This window comes from Phoenix dactylifera, unplaced genomic scaffold (assembly GCF_009389715.1).
Source record: "Phoenix dactylifera cultivar Barhee BC4 unplaced genomic scaffold, palm_55x_up_171113_PBpolish2nd_filt_p 001011F, whole genome shotgun sequence".
In the NCBI taxonomy this organism is placed as follows: domain Eukaryota; kingdom Viridiplantae; phylum Streptophyta; class Magnoliopsida; order Arecales; family Arecaceae; genus Phoenix; species Phoenix dactylifera.
The window spans coordinates 93,047-119,800 of NW_024068365.1; the positions used below are offsets into that span (position 1 = coordinate 93,047).

The window sequence follows — 26,754 nt, forward strand, 5'->3', positions numbered from 1 at the left end:
TGGGAAGTTGGGATCTCGGGAACGAGATGAGAGCTGGGGGATCTGGGAGGAGCGTTTGAAGTTTTTATTCAACTAGGAACAGGCCACCGGTTCTGTTCTTTGTACGTGGAGTTTGGATTTGGAGCTATGGATAGACTCGGGAGGTTGACGATGCTGTTAATCCGGATGAAGTTGAAGAAGCTGGGAGGTTGACGGATGCTGTTCACGGTTGGAAAATCGCGTGGACGAGCAGCTGGGAGGATGGAATCGAATCCATGGCGGCTGATGGAAGGGATGAAGTCGGGATGAGTTGGGGGGATGGGATTCTCGTTCGTGGACTATTGGGAAGGATGCGGATGAGATCCTGAGATGGCTGGTTGCAAACGGGATTAGATTTGTCCCTTGGAGTTTGGTCACGGTTGGCTTTGTTCATGGGGTAAGCGTGGATTTGTTGATAAATTACTGAACGGTAATGAAGGGGATATGAGAAGTTAAGTTGTTTTGTTAACGGAGAGGAGCTGGGGGTTGTGTTTAGAGATGGAATAAGGATGGGTTGAGGCTTTGAGATCCGTGCAATTAGATGATATACTTTGAGATATAAGAAACAAATACTTAAAGAGATTTTATTAAAATCGGATCATGTGGAAAAAGAGTTGGGTGACTGAATCAGAGGGTCTTGATTTGCGGGGTGCATGTGGTTTAGGTCCAGAAATAATCCCTAATGAACTTGACTCAACCTGTATATATTAGTTCAGACATCATCCCAATTAGTTCGACTTGACCTGCACACATTAGACTCGACCAATAAAATCAGGCAAATTCGAATTATTTTTAATAATTTATTAAAATGCAATTATGAAGGTAACACATTTTTTTTTGGTTAAATTTATAAAATATGTGAATTAAAATAATGATAAGTGCTATGAATAAGATATTAATTTATGCATTATTTAGCACTTATCACAAACCTTCTATTGTATATAGTGCATAGTTACAGTCATAGATCCTGTTGTGGATATGGGTTTGACCATGGATGGATTGGGAAGCAGGTATATATGTGTGCAGATCAGTTGTGTGCCTGTGATAATGTATTGCTATATATTGTCCAGGTTTATATGTGACAGATTATGTGATTGCTGCTCTGACAGGTAGTGTGTTGTATGTATTGAGATAATCCTGACAGGTCACTATAGGAAAAGTGATCATTTTGTGCATGCATCATGCCAAATTTTTCAAGATTTATTGATGATTGATAGGTAGTAGGGTTCTACGCGGTGGCTGGTGGCCTTATGCCTACCCGCACCCTAGGACCGTCGCGGCGGCCTGCCGGGAACGGGCGGGGGTCGTGACAAAGCTTGGTATCAGAGCAAAGGTTAAACAAGAGTCCTGTCAGAGCAATAGGATGAGTCAGGATTAAGTATAGGATTATACTATGGAGCATAGGATTTTTCTGTATGTTATTTTATGAGTCGTTTACAACTGAGTAAAATATATCATGACTCAGTGTGTAACGACTGCCCTCTCTTTTTAACTCTTTTAGAGACATATAAAGAGAACCTTCAAGGAGAGGATCTGCTCGTCCTGGAAGGAGGATGGAGCCAGATATAGCATTGGATGCGGGTTCCGCACATGTCGAGCCCCAAAGAGAAAAATCTCCTCCTGCTGATAGACGGAGGGTTGATGATCAAGGGGAGGTAGGAAATAGAGATGCATTGATGGAACAGTTACTGGTGGAGAATCAGGCTCTGAGGGAGCAGATTGCTCGGGGGAAACCTCCTGCCCCGTCAGTAGTATCCATCCTACCTCCTGTACCTGTGCCAAGAAGTTTGGCCAGGCGAGCTCTAGATGATGAGGGGATTACTGTACAAGAATTTCTGAGGCTCAGAACTCCGGAGTTTAAGGGGAAGAAGGTGAAGATCCTCAGAGATTCCTGGAGGAGACTGAAAAGATGATACGGAGACTGCCCTGTTCTGATGCAAGGGCAATAGAACTTGTAGGGCTGACAATGAAAGAAGATGCCTGGGACTGGTACCAGAGACAAGTGGAGGACAGATTGTACAGTAGGAATCCTCCAACCTGGGAAGAGTTCAGGCAAGCAGTGATGGATGAGTTTTTGTCTCCGGCTGAGAGGCAAAATCGGGCTCTTCAGTTTGAGAGGCTGAAGCAGATGCCCGAAATGAGCGTATCTGAGTACGCTCGTGAGTTCACTAGATTGGGGAAGTATGCTCCTTACATCATCCCCACTGAAGCTGCCAGGATAGAAAGATTCAGGCGGGGTCTGATTTCCCCGCTTATAATGCAGTACTGGTAGTAGAGGTCCCCACCTTGTCTAGGCTAATTGATAAAGCAAAACAGTGGGAGACCAGAAACAAAGAGGAAAAGAGCTGAAAGAGAACAGAGGAAAATAAGTATGGGGAAAGGGCAAAGCAGTTAGAAATAGATCTGAGGGAGTAGATCTCTCGGAGGGCCCGACGGAGCAGTCTGTACGCTCAGCTCCACCTGCCCCACGTAAGAGGAAATGGAGGGAAAGAGGTCAATCACAAGATACTTTCTACCATCAGTACCTCGTCCTCCAGTCACTATGGCCAGAACTGAATCTAGGTTCCAATCATGGCCAGTATGTGGCATATGTGGGAAGCAGCACCCTGGCAGATGCAGAATGGGTCAGGGAGTGTGCTACAGATGTGGACAGCCGGGTCATTTTGTCAGAGAATGCCCACAGGGTGCCACCCAGCAGTTTGTGCCTTTGGCATCCTATCCTTCTGTGTAGATGGACAGGCCTAGTAGTAGGGAGCCTGTAGGCAGAGGTAGAGGTCAAGCACAAACATCACAGCAGAGTGCTGGACCATCTCAACTGTCAGCTCCAGTAGGCAGAGGGCAAGGAAGGGTGTTCACGGTAAATCCACAGGAGGCACAGACATCGAATGCAGCTATGACAGGTAATTTACTCTTTTAAATTCGAGGACGAATTTTATATAAGGGGGGAGGATGTAATAACCCCAAAAAATTTTTTTTATATAAAAAGGGATAGAATTGACCTTTAAAATTGATATAAGGGGTAAAATAGGAAAGAATCAAAAGTTAATGGCATAACGGTAGATATGTTGAAGTGTTAGGGGCAAAATGGAAATTTAATAATATTAAACAAAGGGTGAATAGTGTCTTGATGTGATTTAATTGGAGGGTTTGAGCTGGCTTTTGGAATGAAACCGAGAGAAAGAGGGAGGGGGTTCTCAGGCGTGAAACAGAGGAAAGAAAGAAAGAAAAAGAGAAGAAGAAGAAGAAGAAAGAAGAAGAGGAAGGGGATTCAAGGAGGAAAGGGATCCCGGTTGCACTTCCAGCTGAAGTGAAAAAACGTAGATCTCCTTCCCCTCTATGCAAGGATCTCGATTTCCAAAAAGAAAAAGGTAAATATCCGTCCCTATCTAGTCTTTGGTGACATTAGGCTATATAAAGGGTGGATATAGTCTAGAGGGTCGGATAAGGGTTGTAGAGGTGGTTAAAAGAGGAAGAATCGGATTTTGACAAATTTTTCCGGCACTACGGAAAAATTGTGTCGAAGTCCCAACTTCGGCGAATTATTTAGGGGGCCAAACGGCCTCCGATGATGATGCATGTTATCTCTTTGGAATCCTCTATGAGTGTAGAATGTTAGGTAAAAATTTCATCAAATTTGGAGTCCTGAAAGTGGATCAAAACTGGGATGAAGTAACCCACTGTCAGTTCGGGTTACTGTTCATCCGGGTGGAAAATAGGGGATTTCATGCTATAATAGGGTATTAAGCCTAGATCAAGCTAAAAGGGACCTTGTACTCATGCAAGGGAGTCCCTAATACATATAAATGATGAGTTAATTAATAGAAAAAGAAAAAGAGAAAGAAAAGAAAAAGATTTAGGGAATGGGGGAGTTGAATTAATTAAAGTCCCCTATATTATAATTGGCACGTAGATTATAGCCCTTGATACAAAACTAAATGTATTGTAAATGCATGTCACAGTTGGGCAAGAAGCTAGGAACAAGAGGAAGAAGTTCCCCACTGCCTGCTGTAGATTTTTGGAGGCGTATCAGGGCTGTGCCAGATTGACAGGTGAGTGGGAGTCATGTACTTTGCACCATGAGCATCCTTAATTCATTTTCATGAATGTCGCCAAGTGTGAATTGATTCCACTTGAGCATATTGATTGATATTGTAGTAGATTCCTCTATAATCTTGATTCTCCATGCTTGATTATTCTGTACATGCATTTGAGGAAACATTGAGAGGAATTACGAGGGGTTGATGAGTAATTAAATTGATTCCGAATTGTGAAATGATTTCTTTTGTAAATTGATTTCATTTCCTCTATTTTAAAGACTTGTGAGTCGTAGCTTGATTATACTCCTTTATGAGTAATTAAATTGGATCTGAATTGTGAAATGACTTCTTTTGTAAATTGATTTCATTTCCTCTATTTCAAAGACTTGTAGAGCCCTTCTCATGGTATATTGAGTTGCATTGTACTCCCGTGATTCCTCACTCCCAACCCTGATGTTAGTTATAATTGGGTCGTGGCCGAGTGAGTGGTAGTCTTGATTATGCTCCTTTTTAGTAGAGTATTGGAAGAGTGCATTATGGCATTTATGCATGGCTTGGCAGTATTTGCAGGACACCTATAGTCGATGGGGTTGAACATCGGCCTTTGTGCACATAGTAGCCTTCTGGGTGGGCGGAGCCCAGTCCCTTCCTAGGGGGGACACGGCCCTAGGCGTAGGATCGGCCGGTCCTACGACTTATATTCTGCTTGCCGCCGGGCATAGTAAGACCCCGCGAGGTGCAGTATGGCTTTCCGCGGATGTAGAATTTCCGCGAGGTGCCGTTTAGTATGTAGATGTGAGATGGATTTCTGTTCTGGATACTGGCCAGCATTTATATGATCAGTGTGGTGTCTTATCCTGCATATGCATGTGACAGTAGGGAGTTATTGCTGTGTTCGCCTCATCGCCATTCCCGATAGCTGTCTATTTTGTTCTAGTACTGGTGTCTCCTGCATGCAGTATGACAGTTGGCTGGGGCGTAAAACCCACCTTCCGATAGCTGTCTAGCATTTATGTTATCGGTATGGTGTCTTATCCTGCATATGCATGTGACAGTAGGGAGTTGTTGCTGGTTCGTCTGGGGCGTAAAACCCACCTTCCGACAGCTGTCTAGTGATGATTTACATATTGGTGTGGTGTCATATTCGATGTATGCATATGGCAGTAGGGAGTTGTTGCTGGTTCGCCTGGGACGTAAAACCCACCTCCCGATAGCTGTCTTGTTGATGATTCAGCCTATTGACACCTGATTTATATGATTCAGTACTATGACCTGTTGAACATATTCATGAGTAGCATATATGTTGACTTGATTATTCCATATATGCTTCAGATGAGTTGATATTGATTGTGGTGATATTGATGATTTACTCCATATTCTTTATGTGAGTTCATGTTCATCTTGTTATTGATCTTGAGATTTTACCTCGAGCCATGATTATATCTTGTCTCATGTGTATAGTACTCTCTACTCCACTCACTGAGTATTTATATACTCACTCCCCAGTTTGATGTTTTTGATTGCAGGAAAGGTATTGTATAGAGAGGAGCAGGATTGTGGTTGCCTGCTAGCTGTGGCCGCTCCATAGTATAGTATAGTATAATGTAGATAGAGGTTTATATCTTTTGGTGTATTATAAACCTTCTATTGTATATAGTGCATAGTTACAGTCATAGATCCTGTTGTGGATATGGGTTTGACCATGGATGGATTGGGAAGCAGGTATATATATGTGTGCAGATCAGTTGTGTGCCTGTGATAATGTATTGCTATATATTGTCCAGGTTTATATGTGACAGATTATGTGATTGCTGCTCTGACAGGTAGTGTGTTGTATGTATTGAGATAATCCTGACAGGTCACTATAGGAAAAGTGATCATTTGTGCATGCATCATGCCAAATTTTCAAGATTATTGATGATTGATAGGTAGTAGGGTTCTACGCGGTGCTGGTGGCCTTATGCTACCCGCACCCTAGGACCGTCGCGGCGGCCTGCCGGGAACGGGGCGGGGTCGTGACAGATGGTGCCAATGGGAGGCTAGTGGTAGTACCCGGCACTATTTGACCCAACTATTCGGTGTAGGGTATATTAGGACGGCACAAGAGGGAGGCTAGTGGTAGTACCTCGTGCCCTTCCAACTCCACCGGATAGGGAGCAAATAGAGTATAGAGCATAATAAAGTAAAAATGAAAAACAAAGTAAGTGAAAGTATATAAAAAGAATCAAGTCAAATTTTTAATCACTTGAAAACACACTTTAAGGATGAAATCAATGCAAGAGTATGTTTAAATAGGGAGAGTTTATTTGAAAAGAATTGATTTTGATCATTGACATGCTTGTTATTTTAATGCATGACTTAACACATAATATATTTTGCATGTGGCATGATGTCTTAAATTATGGGTTCTCAATATTTTGTAATGCTCCATGCTTGGACAATTTGATTGAATGTTTGGAATACTGCATAAAATTGTTTTTGGGTATTATTGAAAAGAAATTTCAGATTTGTCGTTCACAATCATCTTTAAAAACTGAAAGTTGAATAAATTTGTAAAAAGAAGAAGAGAAAGATATCTCTATTTAGGCAAAATGAATTGATCTTGATCTATCTTTCTACTTGCCTAACTTTGATACATAATATCTTAATACTTGTTAAAATATCCTCCATTTTGTATCAAACTCAATAATAAATACAAATATTCTGAATATGCTCTTATATGTTTGAAATATGTGTTTTCAATCGTAATGATTAAGATGAGCTACAATGTGGAAGATACATATCTCAAATTATGACTTTGAAAGCCTCTATTGAAAATCTTTATGAAATTCAGAATATGAATTTTGTATAAACGCTTAAACTCAATATGATTTCTAAATAAAATCTTAATTTAAGAAAACAGAATTAATTTTGATGCCTTGGTTGATTGCTCCGATACGCATCCGAAACATATCATTTCTTATCTTCAAGTGTACTAATATTGGTCCAAATGATGTGTCTTTCGATGATCTTGATTGCAAATAAAAATTTCTAAATATATGATTTTATTTTGATATTAAAAAAGATTTATTGTGTTTCATGTATACATTGCTGAAAAACTATGGTTAAGAAATTGAGTTCTATAAATATATATACCCCAATGATCATCTATATATTTTCTCTCCTACATTCTTAAAGACTTCCATCAGAATATATATATAGAGTGAATGATCTTAAAGCTAGAAATATTTCAGCTCACTCAAATGATTCTAAAAGAAAGAAAATGTAAATGCTTTTGAAAGAAACTGAGCTTCAAATGAATCATTTTCTGAATAATATTTCTATACATTTCTCTAAGATTAAGAGAAACCATAACTTTGTCTTGAAGGATTAGAAAGAGTAATTGCTACAAATTTTGAATAATACTAGATTACTCTACATTCTCGATATCATAGAATTTCAGTTTTATTCACGTTTATCACTAAAATCTGAAATTCAACAATAGAAAAGAATGATTAAAGAAGAATGCATCTTTTGAGGGGAAGCTTTAGATATTCAGTATCTTATCCTAAAAATTACTTTAATTTGATGCATACCTTTATTTTATTTATTTTTTTTGATTGATTTTGGTGAACCTCCTAATATTGCAAGACTTGCTTTAATTATATAATAAGTTTATACCTTGAAATGAGTTCTTATTGGCTTGTTCTTTAGAACTTCAATTTTTATGCCAATTCATTATTATATGTATCAAATTGTGCTTATTTTCTAAAGGAATAAAAGAAAGTCTTTAAAAGAGCTCTAAGATGTATCAAAAATTGCATGAATCCATATTTTGGTATTAGTGCCCCAATGCTCTTATTATCATAAAAGAACTTTGAAGTCATTAAGAATTAATGATCCAACATGATGATATGTTTTTCAAGTATATAAGTTTTGATCTTATACTCTGAAAATTAATTAAATTGCTCTCATGTTGATAAAATACTTAATATTTTGGGGTAAAAGTTCTTAAATGAACAAGCTTTCATACTTATTATTGAAGAGAGGTTAGATTTCTATTCGTGCTTTCTTTGAATATCATTCGTGGTACTTCTTGAATTAACTTAAGAAAGATTCCACCTACACTTGATTTGAAAACTATCTTTGGAATCACATTCGATGTGTTCTACTCTGAAATTATCTTAATTGGCTCTGATCTATACTCATTAATCTTATTCTAACGTTATTGCCTTGAGTTATATGATTCATATCCTTGCAATAATTTGACATGCAAATCAGAGTACAATAAGGAAAAGAAATATTTGAGTATTCTTATCTTTGTGCTTAATGTTTCACAATCTTTTTGATGTTGTCAAAAAGGGGGAAATATCTAAGTATATGCTCATAATGCTGATTATGTTAAGTTGATTAAATCTAAAGCATTATCATGAAGTATATTTAAAGATATATTTTTCTACTTCAAACAACTTAGCTATGCATTACTTCTAGAACACAATATATTGCATATACTCCAAGTTTTGTCATCATCAAAAAGGGGAGACTGATGACCCAAAGATGATTTAAAGATTGATTTGATGATCACAAACCTTGAAGTATAAATACTAATGTTTGTGTTGCAAGAAGAAGATTATTTATTTTGCAAGGAACATAGCAAGTTGGAAGAATTCAAGAAGGCCTCCAAAGCTCTCAAGAAAAGTTAGAAGAAAGCCACACCTCATTGGCCCAAGATTCAAGTTCAAAGGCTTCAATTTAGAAGAGCAAGTTTTAAGAACAATTCAAAGGAAAGGCACTCGAGTCGACTCCTACAGTTCCGAGTCGACTCCAAGGAGCAACAGACAGCCAGACAGAAAGATTCATCTCAGAACCTGTCAACGAGTCGACTCCTGAAGAGCGCGAGTCGACTCCGATGCTTGCCGAGTCGACTCTAGGGTAGTACGAGTCGACTCCAGGGAGTTACAGACAGAAAGACAGAGAAGTTATTTTGGACCCTAAGAGCCGAGTCGACTCCGGAGGAACTCGAGTCGACTCCGATGGTTGGCAGGTCGACTCCAAAGGAAGCGAGAGTCGACTCCCAGTGTGATACAAAGCAAAAGTCAGAGAGCAACTTTCGGACACTGAGAGCCGAGTCGACTCCCACAAAGTCCGAGTCGACTCCAAGGCAGCGCTACCTCAAAAGACAGAAGACTGCTTTTCGGATACTGAGAGCCGAGTCGACTCCGAAACAGTTCGAGTCGACTCTAGGACGGCACGAGTCAAAAGACAGAAGATCGGGAGTTCGGACTCTGAGCGCCGAGTCGACTCCCAGAATTTCCGAGTCGACTCGAGTGAGCAACTTGAAAAATACATCTCAGGATTCCTTGGAACGAGTCGTCTCCAAAGATGCCAGGTCAGCTCCGGACATTGGGGAGTCGACTCCAGGTTGAGTCGAGTCGACTCCAAGTCGAGACAGCACTTTAATTCAAATCTGGAACAATTGCCGAGCCGTCTCCAGAAAAGCACGAGTCGACTCCTGCACCAGGCGAGTCGACTCCAGATCGCCGAGTCGACTCCAATCCCAACGGAAACATGTCAGGAGTTGCAGAATGTGCAGAACGGCTCTATTTTGTCTCTAACGGCTAGATTTGTTTCTCACACTCTCTAAAGCTATAAAATCAAGGGGAGAGCAAGGGGAGAAAATATGGAAGAGGGAGAGAACACTTAGGAAAGAGATCTCAAAGAAAAATCTCCCAAGAGCACAAAGGGCCATTCAAAGCAAAATAGAGAGAAGAAGAGCATCCAAGTGAATCCCAAAGCTTCCTCTTCAACTGTGTGCTGCCTTGCGTGATCCTCCACTTCATGCAAAATCAGAAGAGGGTCAAGAGAAGAAGAAGCCGAGTTCCTCCATCTACGAATCAGTTGAGGGCTTCTTCTCTTTACTTTACTTATTTATAGTTGCTATATTTGCTTAAGTTAAGAAGCTTGTATTTCCTTTAAATCTTTGTCTAATATCTTGTAACTTGATTCAATCAAGGGGATTGAATCAAGGGGGTTAAGGTTTGTTGGTGAGCCAAAGGAAAAAACCAACGGTGTTAAGGTTGGTTGGTGAGCCAAAGGAAACCAACGTTGTAAGGTTGTGGTTGGTGAGCCTTTGGGAAACCAAACTGGGTTGGATTGTGAGCCCGAGAAAACAATCGGTTGGTTCTAGTCGGTGAGCCTGTGAAAACCGACCGAGTTCGTTGTGATCTCGCAAAACAACAAGTGGGTTGTGAGCTTGTAAAACAACCGGCTGTAATCTGGAGGATTATAGTGAAATTCCCAAGAGGTCTTGGGGATGGATGTAAGGTGCTGGGGTGCACCGAACCACTATATGTTGTTGTGTTTTGATGCTTTTTGTCATTGTCTAACTTGCTCACTTACTTACTTAGATAAATTGCTTGCTTAACTCTTATCTGCGCATCCTTTAAGTTGCAAGCATATTCAATTTACTTAATCAAGTCTCATTCAATAAATCCAAACCGTTGCTAAGTTTAAATTCCACTGTTGCATCTATAGAACTTTAGCATAATTAATTGAAAAGTTTTATAAGTAGTATAAAAGTTTTTAAAAGACCCAATTCACCCCTCCTCTTGGGTTGTATCTACTGGGCAACAACCAAAGCAATGTAGCTTTAAATTCACAATAACTGAGAGAAAAATTGACTATGTGACATATGAAGTAGTTATTTTGGATATCTGCATGGTCATCCTTTGGTATTCATACCTTTAGGATCAAGATATTATCTTCTATAGGCAATAAAGGAATTATCGACTTTGTAAACAAGGAATTCATGATCAATGCCTCTATAACATAAGAAAACATAGATCTCACAATCGTTTGCCTAGGCAAAGCGACTTATTCATGCCTACGATAAGTTTGTAATGATGATACGAGAAGCTAATACCACTCACAAGAGGCCAAGCTCTTGCCTCTTGGTTCCATCAATCGATTGATCGAGATCGAGGATCATGGAGAAGCCATCATCATCTTCTACGAGGAAGGATGGCAAGGAACGACCCTACTGTGGAGTTCAGATATAGAAGTGGGGATGAGTGGTTTCTTGAGATTCGGAAGTAAAGAAGACCAAGGTTGTAAAAAGGCCATTGGACTGTGTTTTCGAAAGAAGTCATAAAAGCTAAGCATGGGAGGACCGAGTCTTTTTGAATTGGTTTAGAAGGATCAACTTCCAAAAAAGCTAAGTGGTTCAATCACGAGATGGAGAATCACACATTTTTTATTCTTTAGTTTTGAGTTAGAAAGAGCTAAATCTTTTAAACGGTCAAGCCCTGATTCAGGAGTAATTACTAAACTCGATTGTAGACCACTTGGGCTACTATGGATAGGGTTAGACAGATTCCAAAAGTAGGATCCACTATATCGAGAAGCTCAATTGTGTGCCAAACTTCTAGAGGCCATTATTTAGTTGTATGATGCTTGATTGATATTATTTTAACCCTTTAAGATCTACTATGACATCTCCTAAATGATGCAATGCATCGAGTAATCAGGCCTAAATTTCATTGTTCAAGCCTCAAAATAAACTGATCAAATCAAAAATTTTCATTTTAATAAAGACTTCGATTGATAATATCTTCCAATTTAGGAAGAAATTAAATGGACTAGCTAAAGACAAAGTCGACTATAGGAATCAAAATCTTACTTTCTATAAAATTTTAGCTTTTTCAAGTTTATTTCCACTAGTCATGTATATTTTGGGAAAGCTGATTTCTATTTGAATTTGAAAAGAATCAAATTCGAAACATCACTAGTATAAATAGAGGCTATGTATCTCAGTTTGTTATAGATTATTGGAAGAAAAAGAGGACCTAGATTCTACTTCTATAAAATTTTCTATATTTATCTAAATATTTTTTGAGAGATTCGAGCTGAGTGGGTTGAAGAAGTTCTTCCTTCTCTCTAATTAGATTATGCTTTTGCTCTGATGAATATCTAGCTGTTTACACCATATCCAGATTGAAAGGATGAAACATTCAGGGAATACAAGCCAAATAGCAATAGTGCAGGCCAAAGTGAATATCGTTGTAGACCAAAAAGGGGAGAACTATCAGTCTAGAGCGTAACTTTAATGGAACAAAGTCCATGGATGGTGGTTGGCAATAGTTACCACTACCTATGACATGCATGGAGTGGGGTAGTTACACCTATCTTTCCCCTACTTATGATGTGGAGGAGTCGGGTAGTTTTATCTATCTTTCTACTACCTAAGATGTGACTAGATTAGTAACACTATCTACCATTCTTAGCAATAGTGGCTCATATGGCATGCAATGGCAAGGACATGTGTCAAGGCAGTTAATGAGGGTCACTTATAAATACAATGTTGTAATGCTAAAAAAAGATCATTTTGACATCCAATATATCAAAATTCTATTTTGTCTTCTCTTAGCTTTAGTTTATCCTACAATTTATTTAGTAATTGGATTCTACCTTATAAGTAGTTGTTAACTTAGATCTCTGCTATTGTAGACCAAGCTACATCCTATTTTTATTCAACTCCATTCTTCTTTGAATAGTGGTATGATGGTGATGGAAATTTTTGAAGGTCAAGGCATCTGAACCCATGCTAATCTCATATCCTCCCTCTAATTATCTTTTTTTCTAGCTGTTCTAATGCCGGTGGCATGCTTGCACATTTATCTACCTATTTGTCATTGGACTTGGTCATGCTTTCCATCAGCCAATAAGTTTCTTGGCACACTTTGATAGGATAGAAAAAGGAAACAAGTTTTGTTGGCATGCATGGTGGGACAATCGCATAACTGACATCATGCTTCTATGCTCAGAGATTGATAAAGCAGTTAAGAGTGAAGATGCCACCATGCTAAGGTCACTATGAAGCACTACATGACATCTTCAATCTTGGTGCTTAGAACAAGTCGAAACAATTTTCTATTATCAAGAGCCGATACTTTAACCACAAACAAATTCCAACGTATACTGTGTAGAATTAGCTAATCATGTCTTTGTGGCGAATGAATCAGCTTATCAATCCTTGCATGAAAATATTGAGGTCTTTGAGGAACTTAACTTTGGAATTTCATCCTATCAGAGAAAGAGACTGAGACTGTTTATGGAGTCCTCAAGATTTATAGATTGAGGCAAGACAGAAATCCTACTAGCGAGCGAGAAATTATACCAGATCATATTAGAGTTGATATTTCTTGTTGAACACTAGGACCGGACCACTTTGGACCATCAGTATGCTGCCCAGATAGTAATTATAAGACAAATATTAGTGAAGGGTTAGTCAACCTACGCCCAACACAAGTCTCTATTATTGAAGGCTCAGTGATACCATTGTGGACCAAGGTTTGCCGTATCGGTTGGTACACACCACCGGGTACCGAACCGGTACGTAGTCTCATACATATACTGACACTTGGATATACCTCGCCGTATGAACTATACCACATATTATATTGTTAAGAGGATGGTATTATTACAGGGTCCGGATACTCAGACAGCAAACTTTGGCGGTAATAGATGGAGGGAGGGGAACAGTGCTATTATCCTACAATATAGCTTATCACCATCAAAGGTCTTGGGAGGCAATTGCATCAATGGAGGCCACTAATTTCTCCTTGGATAGTTTGCACATCGAGGTCATATGCTCGGGGGCAGACACAATGATAAGTCTTACCTCTTCCAGATCCTTCATGGTTTTTACCTACTGCTTGAGTTTGAGTCACCTCTACCAAATCCTCCATGGCTTTGAATTGGCCAAGTTAAATGATACCCAATTCCAAAATTAGGTCGATAGATATAGTATTGAATAAATTCCATCACCCTCTTAGCTGTCGACTAATAACATTTGGGGGAGCATTGTTTACACTGCATCCAGATTAACAACTATGATCTAAAGGTTGATACATCAAGGAGATGTAGGCTAAAACATCAAGGGTGCAAAATGAGTGAATGCAGTGTAGACCGAGGGGGCGAGAACTATCAACCCAAAATGAAGTCTCAATCGAGTGGAGTCAAAAATGATGGTATGGATAGGACATTACTACTACCACGATATTGATAGGAGTAGGGAAGTTACGCCTATCTTCCCACCCACTCATGACATGAGAGCAGTGGAGTAGTTATATGAATAATTTATGAAGAAAAAATAGTTATAGCAAAATCCAATACAAAATTAAGGATACTCGTTTAAGCATAGGATACTAATTGATTAGGAGCAGATGTAGCCTACATAAAAGGAGAACTAATTCCCATTCACGTACTTGAGAAGTCAATGAATAAGGTCCATACGGTCAATAGGGGCGAGAATACAAAGTTAGTTATAAAATCCATGAAGTCATGTTTGCATTAATAACACTATCTTAAAATATCCTTTTATTGGTTAAAATCATAGACAAAGAGGAATCCTAGGAACTTTCTTTTATCCCTAATTAAGCCTTTCTGCTGTATACAAACAAGTATACACACACACAAATCTAGTGTAAACTCATATATAGTCATATATTTTTTGAAATTGGATGATGGGAATCCTACATCCATGATCCGGGCCGTTCCTATTTCTAAACTACTTGCATTACTAAAAATTATATCATTTAGAGAACTCTAGTTATGTGCATTAAGTGGTCAAAAATTAAACAATTAAGTAAATTGAAATAATATATATTTTTTGACCACTTGATGTATAAGCTACAAATCTCTAATGAAAAGATTGTCGATATGTAAGAAATTTAGAGGTTATAGATCACATCTAAAGGGTTGATTATTAATGTGGGACTTCCGTTATCTACTTTCTTTAAAAAAAATATTGTAACTCTATAAGAGTTACACCAGATATAACATTATCTTAATTATATATGTCTATATATATATATGTATATGTGTAGTGTGTGGTTCTATATATATATATTATATATATATATATATATATATATATATAGAGAGAAGAGAAGAGAAGAGATAGAGAGAAGAGAGAGAGAGAGAGAGATGCACTTGGGCTCAAAAACTCATGCACAGATTTTGTGGATAAACTGAGTTCCAGCATATATATCAAGACCTTACGTTGTCCAATTCTCTTACAAGAATAGTTTTTTGTCTTAATAATAGCATGATATACAACTTCAGTGCATGATCAGAAATGGTTAACAAATGTAGATATGTTAACGCATAAATACATGGGCTAAAATATCGAATATAAGATAAATATTTGCATAAAAGAGCATGCTAGTGAGGATAATTGAAACTAATAAACATATGCTTTTCTTAAATCAACATCTAAGATCTTGTATTTTATCACTAATTAGAATAAGAAACTGTGGCATGTAAAAAATTGGTTCAAACAATGATATAGGACTGATATGTCTAAAATTGCTATTGCTATTATGGTTTTGAAATTGTTAATTAACCTCGATGCACACTTCTATTGAGGAGTAAACCTCATGTGCTTTATATATATATTGATGCTTATCAAAGGACTGAAGCCACTTGAGATAGAGACGCCTGAACATGGGACAAGATAGCATGATTTTAACTTCAGAGAGCACATTTTCAATGCTTGAGCTATTATTTTAAAAGAAACGCAAATTTTCAACTACCAGCAGTTGGAGGTTGTGAAGAAGAGTAGGATGTATAAGAAAATCAAAAAAATAATTTCAATAGATGATCGAAGCTTATTCATATCTGGTTTTACGTTCAGATTAGGCATAGATTCCATGCTTGGATTGTCTATGTCAAATGTGAACTAGTTCAGTTGGGGTAAATCAAGTTTCTTTGGCATCAAACTGTGACTAGTGATGTGCAATGCATGTGGCTCACTGATTCACTGAACCATAACTTTTCAAGAACTTGTTTTATGTGCTGAATTGTTTTGTCATGTTTATTTTACTCAAGTATGTGTGGAAAGCAGCGACAGCAGAAGGAGCCTTGTAATTTCGACTTCTTTTAGTCAAAATGATGAACAAAACATTCCCAAGCAATTTAGGAGGGATGGAATTTTCTTTAGTGAAATTGCTGATTCATAAAAAATATATTTGATTGTGTCCCAGAGGATGACAAGTGATGGTTATCTTTCTTGGAAATAATCCTTTTGTCATGAATGAAATAATATTTCAAGAGTCAATAAAACATCGTGCGAGCTTAAAGTTCATCAATCTGTAGTTCAGAAACAGAGAATAATATTAAAATAGCAAATCAGGACATCCTTCTTAAGTGATCTCAAAGGGACAAATCCAAAAACTTATCTTAGTCCTGCTGAAATTTTCTGTCATTAAATTATGGTGCTATAAGAAGTGTGAGCTGCTTGTGTGATGCAATATTTAGATCCTGAAACATTGTTTTAGCATGTCAACTTGTATCATCTGAGGAGGAAAAAAGTGTGAAGCTGATATAGGTCTTTTCTCTTTAATAATGGATGCGAAGTTGTGTAGTCTTTCCTGACTGCAGAATTGCAAAGTTACAACAGCTTTCGCAGCAGAGTAGAAAAAATTTTCTTCAGTTTGTGCCTGTGCTAACTCACCAGATCTAGGAAATTCTACCATTCTACCCGACCGACCATATCTTAGCTAAGGACTTCTAAGATTGCATTAAAAGGAGGCATGGGGTATTGCACGAATTTTCACATGCAACAGAAGCAATTGACAAGGTATACCTTCCTTCCCACAGTACAATTTAAACAATAAATGCTCTTGATTGCTTTCAATTAGCGGTTTAACGCTCATTTCCAATACAAGCAGTTTTTTAAACTTGTTTAAAGAGGCAAGGGTTTTATTGGTGAAATCTGTTAATTAGAAAAGCCTCTTTCTATTATCTTTTTCATGGATACCCTGGGAAACTTATCAACACTAATGAACCAGTTCAGCGATGGTCCCCTTTAACTTCATTCTAAAGGAACTCCAGAATCGATGTAGAATGACCAAATTAGACCCAAATAAACACCATTGAACATCTGCATCAAGGACTGTTGTCTTATTCCTTCCTTAGGCAGGCAAGCCTGGTAGTCTATGCCCTTTATATTACTGCTTAGCTACACCTGTCTGCAATTTGGATTGTCCCAAATTCATAACAGAGCTATGTCAGAAAGGTCTCTTCAATGCTGCTGCAGTTTGTATTCTGCCCATGAAACTGAACATACCTCATATGATCCCACCTCCTTCAATTCTCCTGAACTGCAGCGGCATTACCACAGTGGCAAGGCCTTCTGGATCCACCCTTCCCCCCTTCTCTTCGTCAGCATTGCATATGGGAATGGTTAAAGCAAAGTCGGAGGAACCGGTACCAGACACCGTACCAATTCTATGGTAGCACGAGCCGATATGGGACGTGCCGGGCCTTGGACCGATGAGCGAGGGCACGGGTACCATGGGAGAGAGGAAAAGAGAAAAAGAGAGAAGGAGGAGAGAGGGAGGGAAGCGGACGCCGGCGGAGGGTAGAGGACGCCGCGGAGGAGGGGGCGGGCGGAGGCCGCGACAGGCTAGGGTTGCGGCCGGTTCTCCTGTTTCAAACGAAATAGGAATTTAGTCGCGGCCTTAAAAAATTTTGCAAGTTTTAAGTGAAGTCGGCAAGCGATTTGATGACTTCATTTAAAAAATCTAAAATTATTTAAACCGCGAGCCGGACTTTGTTTCGTTCGAAATAGAGGAATTGGCCACAGCCTCACCTGCCGCAGCCTCTATCGGCTCTCTCGACCTCTCCCCCTCTCTCACCTGCTCGCTCTCTCTTTCCTTTCTTTTGTTCGGCTCTGACAACGGATCTCATTTCCATTTCCGAAAACGTACCAATGAGCCACCAGCCGGAACCATATCCGATGATGTCACCGGTACGGCTCAGATCGGTCGAAATCGTCCGGTTTGGGACAATTCCGCCGACCTTGGCGTTTAAAGTGAATAATATTGGCACCGATCAAGGACAATGCTGTAGTTAACTGGCTGATGCGCTCGCAATCTGCTCTGTCCTGGCAACTGGCCGAATCTAGAGTCGCTTGGGAATTGCACAGGCAACTGAGCCGCCATGTATAAGTTACTAAACAAGACAGCATTTAGGTTAAAGGAAATCTTGAACTCAATGTTTCTCATAAGAAAGATTTTGTGACTAATGTTATTCGTAACAATCAAACTCATCGCCCCTTGTGCCAATGCCACAAAAAAGAATTCAGGCATACAAGTTACAAAAAATAAATAAATGTACAACACAAGCTCAACTATTCAAAACTTTTATCCCCACATCTCCACCCAGCACTATCAATAATCCTCCAAACCTTCTTCCTCTTACAAACTCCTCTCAGCACCTTCTCCCAAGTGGATGCTTCCGGAGCCAGACACTTCCTCAGCATCACCTCCACAATCTCAGAAGCACCCTCCACCCTCCCCCTCTTGATCAGCCTCACCACCAAGCCATCCAAAAACTCCCTCCCCTTTCCCTCCACCACCAACCATTTCAAAAATATGTTGCAGGTGACCGGATCCGGATCGCACCCCCTATCCAACATCCGACCCAGCAAATCCATCGCCCGGGTGAGGTTACCGCCCTCCAACAAACCATGAAACAATACGTTATAGGTGACGGCATCCGGTTCCACGTCTCCGCGAGCCAGCATATCGTTCAACAGCCTCATCCCTCCATCCACCATCCCGGCCTCGCACAGCCCTCTGATCATGGAGGTGTACGCGATCAAGTCTGGGGTGCGGCCGTTGTTTAACATGTTCTTCCAGGCCATCATTACCATCCTTGAGCTTCCCCTCTTCGCATAAGCCATGGATCAATTATACTGTAGCTGACCTCGTTGGGCTCGCACCCGAGTGCAACCATACGATTCCACGTGGCGAGCGCCCGTTGGCTGTTGCCCGCCTGGAAGTAGCCCTTATGATGGAGCTGAAGGTCAGCACATTCGGGGTGCAGCCCTCCGCGGTCATCGTACCGAGTGCTCCTCCGCGGCCTCCCATCCGCCCGTGGCGGCAGAGCCGTCGATGAGGGCAGTGTACAGAACCGTGTTGGGCTTTATATAGGAGGAGGAGGAGGTGGTGGTGGCGGTGATCTCGTCCCATATTCTCGTCGCCTCGTCCGGGTCGCCGGAGCGGAAGAAGCCGGTGATGAGGGCGGAGTAGATGAACTCGTTGGGGCGGAGGCCATTCGCCGCCATGTGTTCGACGAGGTGCTTGGCGTCGGAGGGGCGGCCGAGGCGGACGAGGCCGTCGACCAGGGTGCCGTAGGTGACCTCATTGGGTTTGCAGCCGTCGCGAGGCATGCGGGCGAGGAGGGCGGCGGCGTCGTCGAGGCGGCCACGGAGGCAGAGGCCGTGGACGAGGGTGTTGTAGGTGGAGAGGGGTCGGGGGGGCAGTCCTTGAGGAGCATGTAGCGGGCGAACTTGGCGGCGCGGGGAGGTCGCCGGTACGGCAGAGGGCGCGGAGAAGGGAGTTGAAGGTGACGGTGGAGGGGCCACGCCGTCGAGCTGCCATTTCGTCAAGCAGGGGCGAGGGCGTCGTCGAGACGGCCGGCGCGGGCGAAGGCATCGATGAGGGTGGAGTAGGAGTAGACGTCGGGCGAAGGAGGAGGGGGAAGCGGAGGCCATCGCCGGCGTCGAGGCGGCGATCTCGGAGGAGGCTGAGGGCGCAGTCGAGGGAGCCGGAACGGCAGAGTGCCTTGAGGAGGAGGTTGAAGGTGAGGAGGTTGGGGGAGAGGGAAGGGTGGCGGCGAAGGGCGGAGGAGATGAAGGGGAGGGCGAGGGAGGCGGGAGGCCGTGGGGAGGACAGGAGGGCGGCGAGGGCGGAGTTGAGGGAGCGGCGCGGAGGGGGCGCAGCGGAAGGCAGGGAGGAGGCGATCGAAGAGGCGGAGGGCGGCGAGGGGGAGGCCCGCGCGGCCGAGGGCTCGGAAGATGGGAATGAAGACGCGCTCGGGGAAGGGGCGGGGTCGCGGCGGCATGCGGGAGAGGAGGCGGCGGAGGGCGGGGAGGTCCGGGATATCGGCATCGGAGAAGGCGCGGGCGAGGGAGAGATAGGTGGCGTCGCCCTGGGTGTAGCCGCCGGATCGGCGGGCCGAGCGGAAGATCTCATTGGCGAGAGGCGGTGAAGGGTCGTTGGAGAAGCCACGGAAGGACGGCCGGGGGTTAACGCGGAGCTTGGTGAGAACGCGTGAAAGGCGCATGGCTCCTCATAGGCTGGCGTAACGCCAGTTCTATATCAATAGAGTCTCGATTTTTTGCTTTTGCCACCTTTTTCTTGATGTATGTTAAAAGTGAAACAGAGTCTCCATGACTCTCTAAACATATTCTTCCTAACATGGCACGTTAACTTGCAAAGCTTTGGCACCTAAAAGATTTGATCAAACTTGATTCAGATTTAAACTGAATCGAACTTGAACCAAATTTATAGGCGTCAAGATTAATTTTTAACCATACTTGAAATTAACCTGGTTTGACATCATGATGCTCGAAATCTTATATAATATGTAAACTATACATTGTAGTTATAATGTAATGTGATGTAATGAATCAGAGCCATTGTTGAGCAAGCTTTGATTGTCTCCTTACTGATATGATGGAAGCTACGTCGTGTCCCATTGGAAACAGCTTCGATGATGATTGCACAAAATCTCTCCAGAAATAGTGGGATAATAACTGCATAGTATCCCACCAGAAACAACGTGACGATGTCTATGTGGGATCCTACCGTGCATGTTAGAAAGCTTATTGTCGTCCTTTTTATACTATTCCGGGCAAACCAAGAAACTTAGTATTCTTGGAGATTTTGATTGATCAAGGTAGAGGGTGCGCCATCAAGTTTGCTTAGGCGAGACTTAGAGACACTAGGTTAGCCAAAATGATATGGGTGGCAGGAAGAATAGAAAGTAGCGTGGATCCAGGTATTTTATCCTTCAAGAATTTTTGCCACTATTATACCACCATTCGAAGAAAATGAAACTGGATTGGCCGTAGCGCTAGATCAGGAGTGATGATTGGAGCATATTGCTATATTAAATTAAATTTATGGTGTTAATTGAAACCTTTTAAAGTTTTAAAATGTTTCTCATGGAAACTTGAAGGCCTTGAGGTTTATGTTTTCTTTCTTATTCATAATGCCATGTAGCCTATGTTTGAACTCAAGTGGAACACCCAATAGTATTATATTAGTCTATCTATTATATGTTTAAAGATTAATTGTTCTATTCACCCATCACATTTGCAGTCACAACGACATTAAATCCAAAAGCACATCGAATCTGCAAAGGTTGTTAAATTCCAAGGGCGCCTTTCTCTCCTTTCCAAATGCTCGAAGATGTCTTATGTGGATGGTCTCAAGCTTAATTGAAGGCAGACTTTCTATGAGTTGCATTTCATTTTCTTTTTTTTTTCTTTTTTTTTTGTGAAAGTTAAGTTGTGATTTAGAGTTCAAGCCCAACATCACATGTCATTCCAAGCACGATATAAGTTAGGATGGCCCTCTATGAGGATGATAGCATTATTTTGATGATTAACACAACCATTGAGGGTTATACCTAATTAAATATTACAAGGTAATATGATACATCATTACTAATTCGTCACTCTCAGGTACATTAGTAGAATGAGATCAAGATGTATTTTAATGAATTAAAAATAAGATAAAATTTGCGATAGAAAGGGATAGTGAATTCAAAATTTCAATTCGGCAAAGTTTCAAGTGAAACGTACTCTTAAGTGGACAATAGTAATTTTCATTGTTTAGAGTATGTAGCACCACCATGACATATATTCAAAATTGTTTGAAGTTATTTCATTGATTATATGGATGAATCTAACCTTAAGTTTGCAGCAAAATGTGGATTGAGTCGACTCCAAGATTGGTGGAGTCGACCCCGGCATATCAAGGAAACATCTGGCACACTTCTGCAAAATGGCACGGATGAACAGTACTTGGGTCGACCCAAGTGAAAGTTGAGTCGGACCCCATCTTCAAGCCTCAAGAAAACAAGTCTCTGGAATTTCTGAGAGGGTCGACCCAAATGGAACTTGAGTCGACCCAACCTTGAGTCGACCCCAATTGAACATGAGTCGACCCAAAGGCTATGTCATTCAAAAATCAGTTCTCTGGAATCTCTGAGAGGGTCGACCCAAGTGAAATTTGAGTCGACCCAACTGAACCTTGAGTCGACCCAAAAATTGTTGAGTCGACCCAAGTGAAGGAGTCTGAAATACAAGGTTCTGTGTTTCCTGAGAGGGTCGACCCCAATGTTGCATGAGTCGACCCAAGTGAAAGTTGGGTCGACCCAGTAAAAGTTGAGTCGACCCAAGCACGGGCAGAAGCATAACGGCTAGTTCTGCAGAAGTTCTTTTTGTCCCTCCAACAGTAAGTAACAGCTAGTTTTTGAAATCTGACCAATGGGGGGTGTTCAATGGGTGAGGAAAACTATTTAAAGGGACACTATTCATCAGAGAAAACATCCTTTTGCAAAATATCAAAGCTTACACAAGAAAGACAAGAGCCCTAATCTTCTTCATCCAAGTGCTTCATTCAAAGAGTTAAAAGAAAGTGGTTGAGTGGATTCCAAGAGATATTAAGAGCTCCATCCATCCTTGAAGAGTAAAGCATTCTTGACAAAGAAGGAGAGAAGTTTCATCAAGCGATAACTATATTATAAACTCTTCTTTGTAGCTTATAATTGTTATATTTGCTCATCTAGGAGCTTCAACTTTCTTCTTTCTTTTGTTAATCACCTTGTAAAGGTTTGTTGGTGAGCCCGCAAAATCAACGGTGTAGGTTTATTGGTGACCCGTAAAACCAATTGTAAAGGTTCGTTGGTGAGTCCGTAAAACCAACATAGATTTTTGGTGATCCCGGAAAACCAAAGTGTAAAGGTTTTTGGATTGTGAGCCCGGAAAACAATCCAACTGTAATCTGTAGAATTATAGTGAATTCCCAAGGGTCGCTTGGGGAGTGGACGTAGGTGCTTAGGAGAGCACCGAACCACTATACTTCTTGTATGTTTGTATTGTGTATTAGTTCAATTTCACTCACTCATCAATTGACTAAAGTAAGATAGCAAAAATTTAGAAAAACCAATTCACCCCCCTCTTGGCTTTGTCACCTTGGGCAACAAGTGGTATCAGAGCAAGGTGCTCACATAGTATTTTGTTGATCTCACAATCAAGAGACAAATATCATGACAACCCAAGTAGGATGTTCTATGAGTGAGGGTCATCCACAAATAGACATCCTCTATTTAATGTCACTAATTACACATACTGAAAAGCTAGGATGAGGATATTCATTCAAGCTCTAGACTATGAATTGTGGTATATTATAACTAGAGGACCTCACACACCCATTAATTAGTATAGAGGGCCACAATCATTCCCAAACCAGAAATGGATTGGAATGAGAGTGATAGAAGACTAGCATAACTAAATGCTAAAGCAATTAATGTGCTTTACTGTTCACTAGATGTAAGTGAATTCAATAGAATATCTACATGCATCTCTACAAAAGAAATTTGGGATAAACTGGAGGTCACACATGAAGAAACTAATCAAGTTAAGGAGTCAAAAAATAAACATATTAGTACATAAGTATGAATTGTTTAAAATGGAATCCACTGAGTCCATAACTGAAATGTTTACTCGTTTCACGGAAATCATAAATGGCTAAAGAGTTTAGGAAAGTCTTATACTAACTCTGAATTGGTGCGAAAAATTCTCAGGTCCTCTACCAAGAGTTGGGAGGCCAACGGTAACAGCAATTCAGAAAGTAAATGACCTCAATACACTGCAATTGGAGGAACTTCTAGGATCACTCATGACCCATGAGTTGACCATGAGGCAAAATTCAGAAGATGAGGTCAAGAGAAGAAAGACCATTGCATTAAAGACTACTAATTCCAAAATACGGAAACTGAATTGGAAGAATTTGATGATGAGGAGGAATTTGATGAAGAAGGAATGGCTATGCTTGGAAGAAAATTCAGAAAATTTATGAGAGGAAGGAAGAAATTTCATAAAAAGAAGCCCTTCTTGAAAGGTAGCTCAAGCAAAGAAAAGGGTAAGGACAAAGAAAAGGAAAAGGAAACACCAATTTGTTATGAGTGTAACAAGCCCGAACATTTCAAGATAGACTGTCCGGAATTGAAGTGGATGGCAAGAAAACTTAAGAAGAAGAACTTCATGGCTGAATGGAGTGAAAGTGAGGCGTCAAGTTCGGAAGAGGAAGATCAACAAGAGATGGCCCAAATCTTCCATATGGCTAATGACGATGAGGTAGATTCTGAACTTGAATGTGATTTTACTGTTGAAGAATTACATGATGCATTTTTAGAACTCATGGAGGAACACAAAAAACTAATCAATAAAAATAAAGTTCTAAAAGATGAAAATCAGTCTCTTATCGAAGAGAAGCTGAAACTATCTAATAACCATGAAACACGAAGTAGGAGATTCACAAATGAAACCGAGAATCTAATTGCTGAAAACGTCAAGTTAAAAGAAGATGCTGAAAAATACAAATCCTTAATAGACAAGTTTACACTTAGCTCAACCAAATTAAATATGATTCTTGATAGTCAAAAAGCTGTATATGATAAAGCTGGATTAGGATATAAAACAAATAAGAAACAAAAATACTTAAAGAACATATTTGTGAAAGCCAAAAATGAAAATATAACTTGTCATTGCTGCAATAGATTAGGACATAAAGTATATGAATGTAACTATAGAAAGTCTAGCAACAACAAATTGAGTAATAATCATAAGCTTAAATTTAAAAAAGTTTGGGTTCTGATAAGTGCTAAATAATGCATAAATTAACCTCTTCTTCATAGCACTTATCATTATTTTAATTCATATATTTTATAAATTTAACTAAAAAAATGTGTTTTCTTCCTCATTTCATTTTAAATAAATTATTCAAGTTTGATTGATTTTCTTTTTATTGGTCGAGCCTAATGTATGCAGGTCGCGTTTGCAGCTGAACCCATGTCCACATCATCCTCCCCTGTGTTAGCTTCAACCAATCTGAGTCCCTTTCTTTAGCCCGAAACCAAGATAGAGCTGAGTCCTAAAAATCCAGCCTTGCTTCCTTACCCGAATCCCAGCATCTTCCCCCTACTCAAATGATCCAAACTCCATGCTCCCCACGACCAAGCTCCCATCCACGTCACTGTTCTTCCCAACTCCTAGATTTCCTCTCGTTCCATCCACGGATCTCCCCTGCATCCATAACCATCCAATGCATCCAGCCTTCTGTTATCCACGGATAAACTTCAAACTCCTAGCTCCCAGCGTTCACGATAACTTCAGCCACCCACGTATTCCCTGTTGCTTCGGAACAGAGTCCGAGTCTTCATCAATCCAAGCCACGTCCACGAACAAACTCCTTTGTTCATACTCCTAGCCGTTCGACCCACCTCCTAGATTCCCCAGCCGCATCTCAACCGGATGAGCTTCATCCTTGCGAGCTTCACGGCAACCACACGTATTCTTTCTCTATTCCGGAATAACCACCAGCCGAATCCCATGATCTTTGCTCATGCATCTTGCTCATCTTCATCTCCCATGCTTCCGATTCTTCTTCCAAGCTTCCATGGATCAACCCCATCCGGATTTGCATCCCAGTTCATCTTCCCATCGTATCTTCCTCCCAGCATCCTTATCTTCTACACATCCCAACATCCTTCCGGACTACTCCCAGCAAACTTCCCAAGCTTATCCTCTGTTCCGGAATAACCACCAAAAGAATCCCATGATCCACGGGATGAACCCAAATCCAATTCTTCCGGCATCTCCTCTCAGCCGAGAACACCACCCCCCTGATCCCCGCGTCTGGAAGCCAGCAGCCATCCCAAGCACCATCCTCTGCTTCACACCTCAGAAACCATGACCGAGTATCCCGTGAGCATCCCGCATGAGATCTCCCATGTCCAAAGAACTGAGCCGTGTGCCCCTTCCTTATCTGAATCCCCTTCATCCCATTTGTTCCCCTGTTTCTCCGCGACTTCCTCCACGTCCTTCCCGAGCTCATCCTCCCAGCTCATAAATTCATTTCCTTATCCCTTCTTCGGAACAAATCCCAGCATTCCATCATCCGCGATTCATCATCATCTCCTGGAAATCTTTTATCCCGTGAGCATCCCAACTTAGTCCACGGTTTCCTCCCAACCATCAGCCGAGATCCCAACTTCTCTCCCCTGATTTCTTCACCCGTTCGAATCAAGTCGAGTCCCAAGCTTCATATTTTGATCACTCCCTTCCGCATCCCCTGCTTCGTTATATCTCAACTGCCAACCTTCAAATCCCAAGCCAGCCTTCATCTCATCCGCGGTCAACTCCCAGCTGCCAGCCGCGTCCAAGATCTCCTCCCACGCATTGAAGAAGTGGCGATTTCTTCCACTCATCCCATGAGCTAGCAGTGTCCGAGATCCTCTCAACATCCACATCTTCGCCATCCTTTGCATCCAAGGGAGCAACCGACTTCTTCAACGAAATCAGTTCCCAGACTATAATCCCAACGCCCGGATTAAATCTGCTACGCGTCTCGCCCGTGTCAGTTTCTTGGCCCTTATCTTCCCATGAGATAACAGGGGGTCGACAGAGGCTATAAAAGGTGGAGATTTCTCCTCTTTGAGAAGGAAGCTCGGGGAGCTCATAGGCCACTTCCCAAAGAAAAAGAAGGAGGGAGAGAAGTTTGGGCATTTCGGGAATAACTTCCCATATAAAAAAAATAAGAATGAAGTGCTGAGAAGGGAGGAAGAGAGGAAGCCGATC

General features: G+C 41.0%; 2 protein-coding genes across 2 annotated transcripts; both read right to left on the reverse strand.

Annotated features, from left to right (window-relative positions):
• Positions 1-18,228: 18,228 nt before the first annotated feature.
• Positions 18,229-18,783, reverse strand: LOC120107766 (pentatricopeptide repeat-containing protein At4g20090-like). The gene has a single exon (XM_039121196.1). The coding sequence runs from the start codon at positions 18,781-18,783 to the stop codon at positions 18,229-18,231; it is 555 nt and encodes a 184-aa protein (XP_038977124.1).
• On the reverse strand, positions 18,766-26,435 carry LOC103724240 (vegetative cell wall protein gp1). Its single transcript, XM_039121197.1, has 2 exons — positions 26,276-26,435; positions 18,766-20,072 (listed from the first exon to the last, which is right to left on the reverse strand). Exons 1-2 carry the CDS (start codon positions 26,433-26,435, stop codon positions 18,937-18,939), a joined length of 1,296 nt encoding a protein of 431 aa, XP_038977125.1. The 3' UTR covers positions 18,766-18,936.
• Positions 26,436-26,754: the final 319 nt, after the last annotated feature.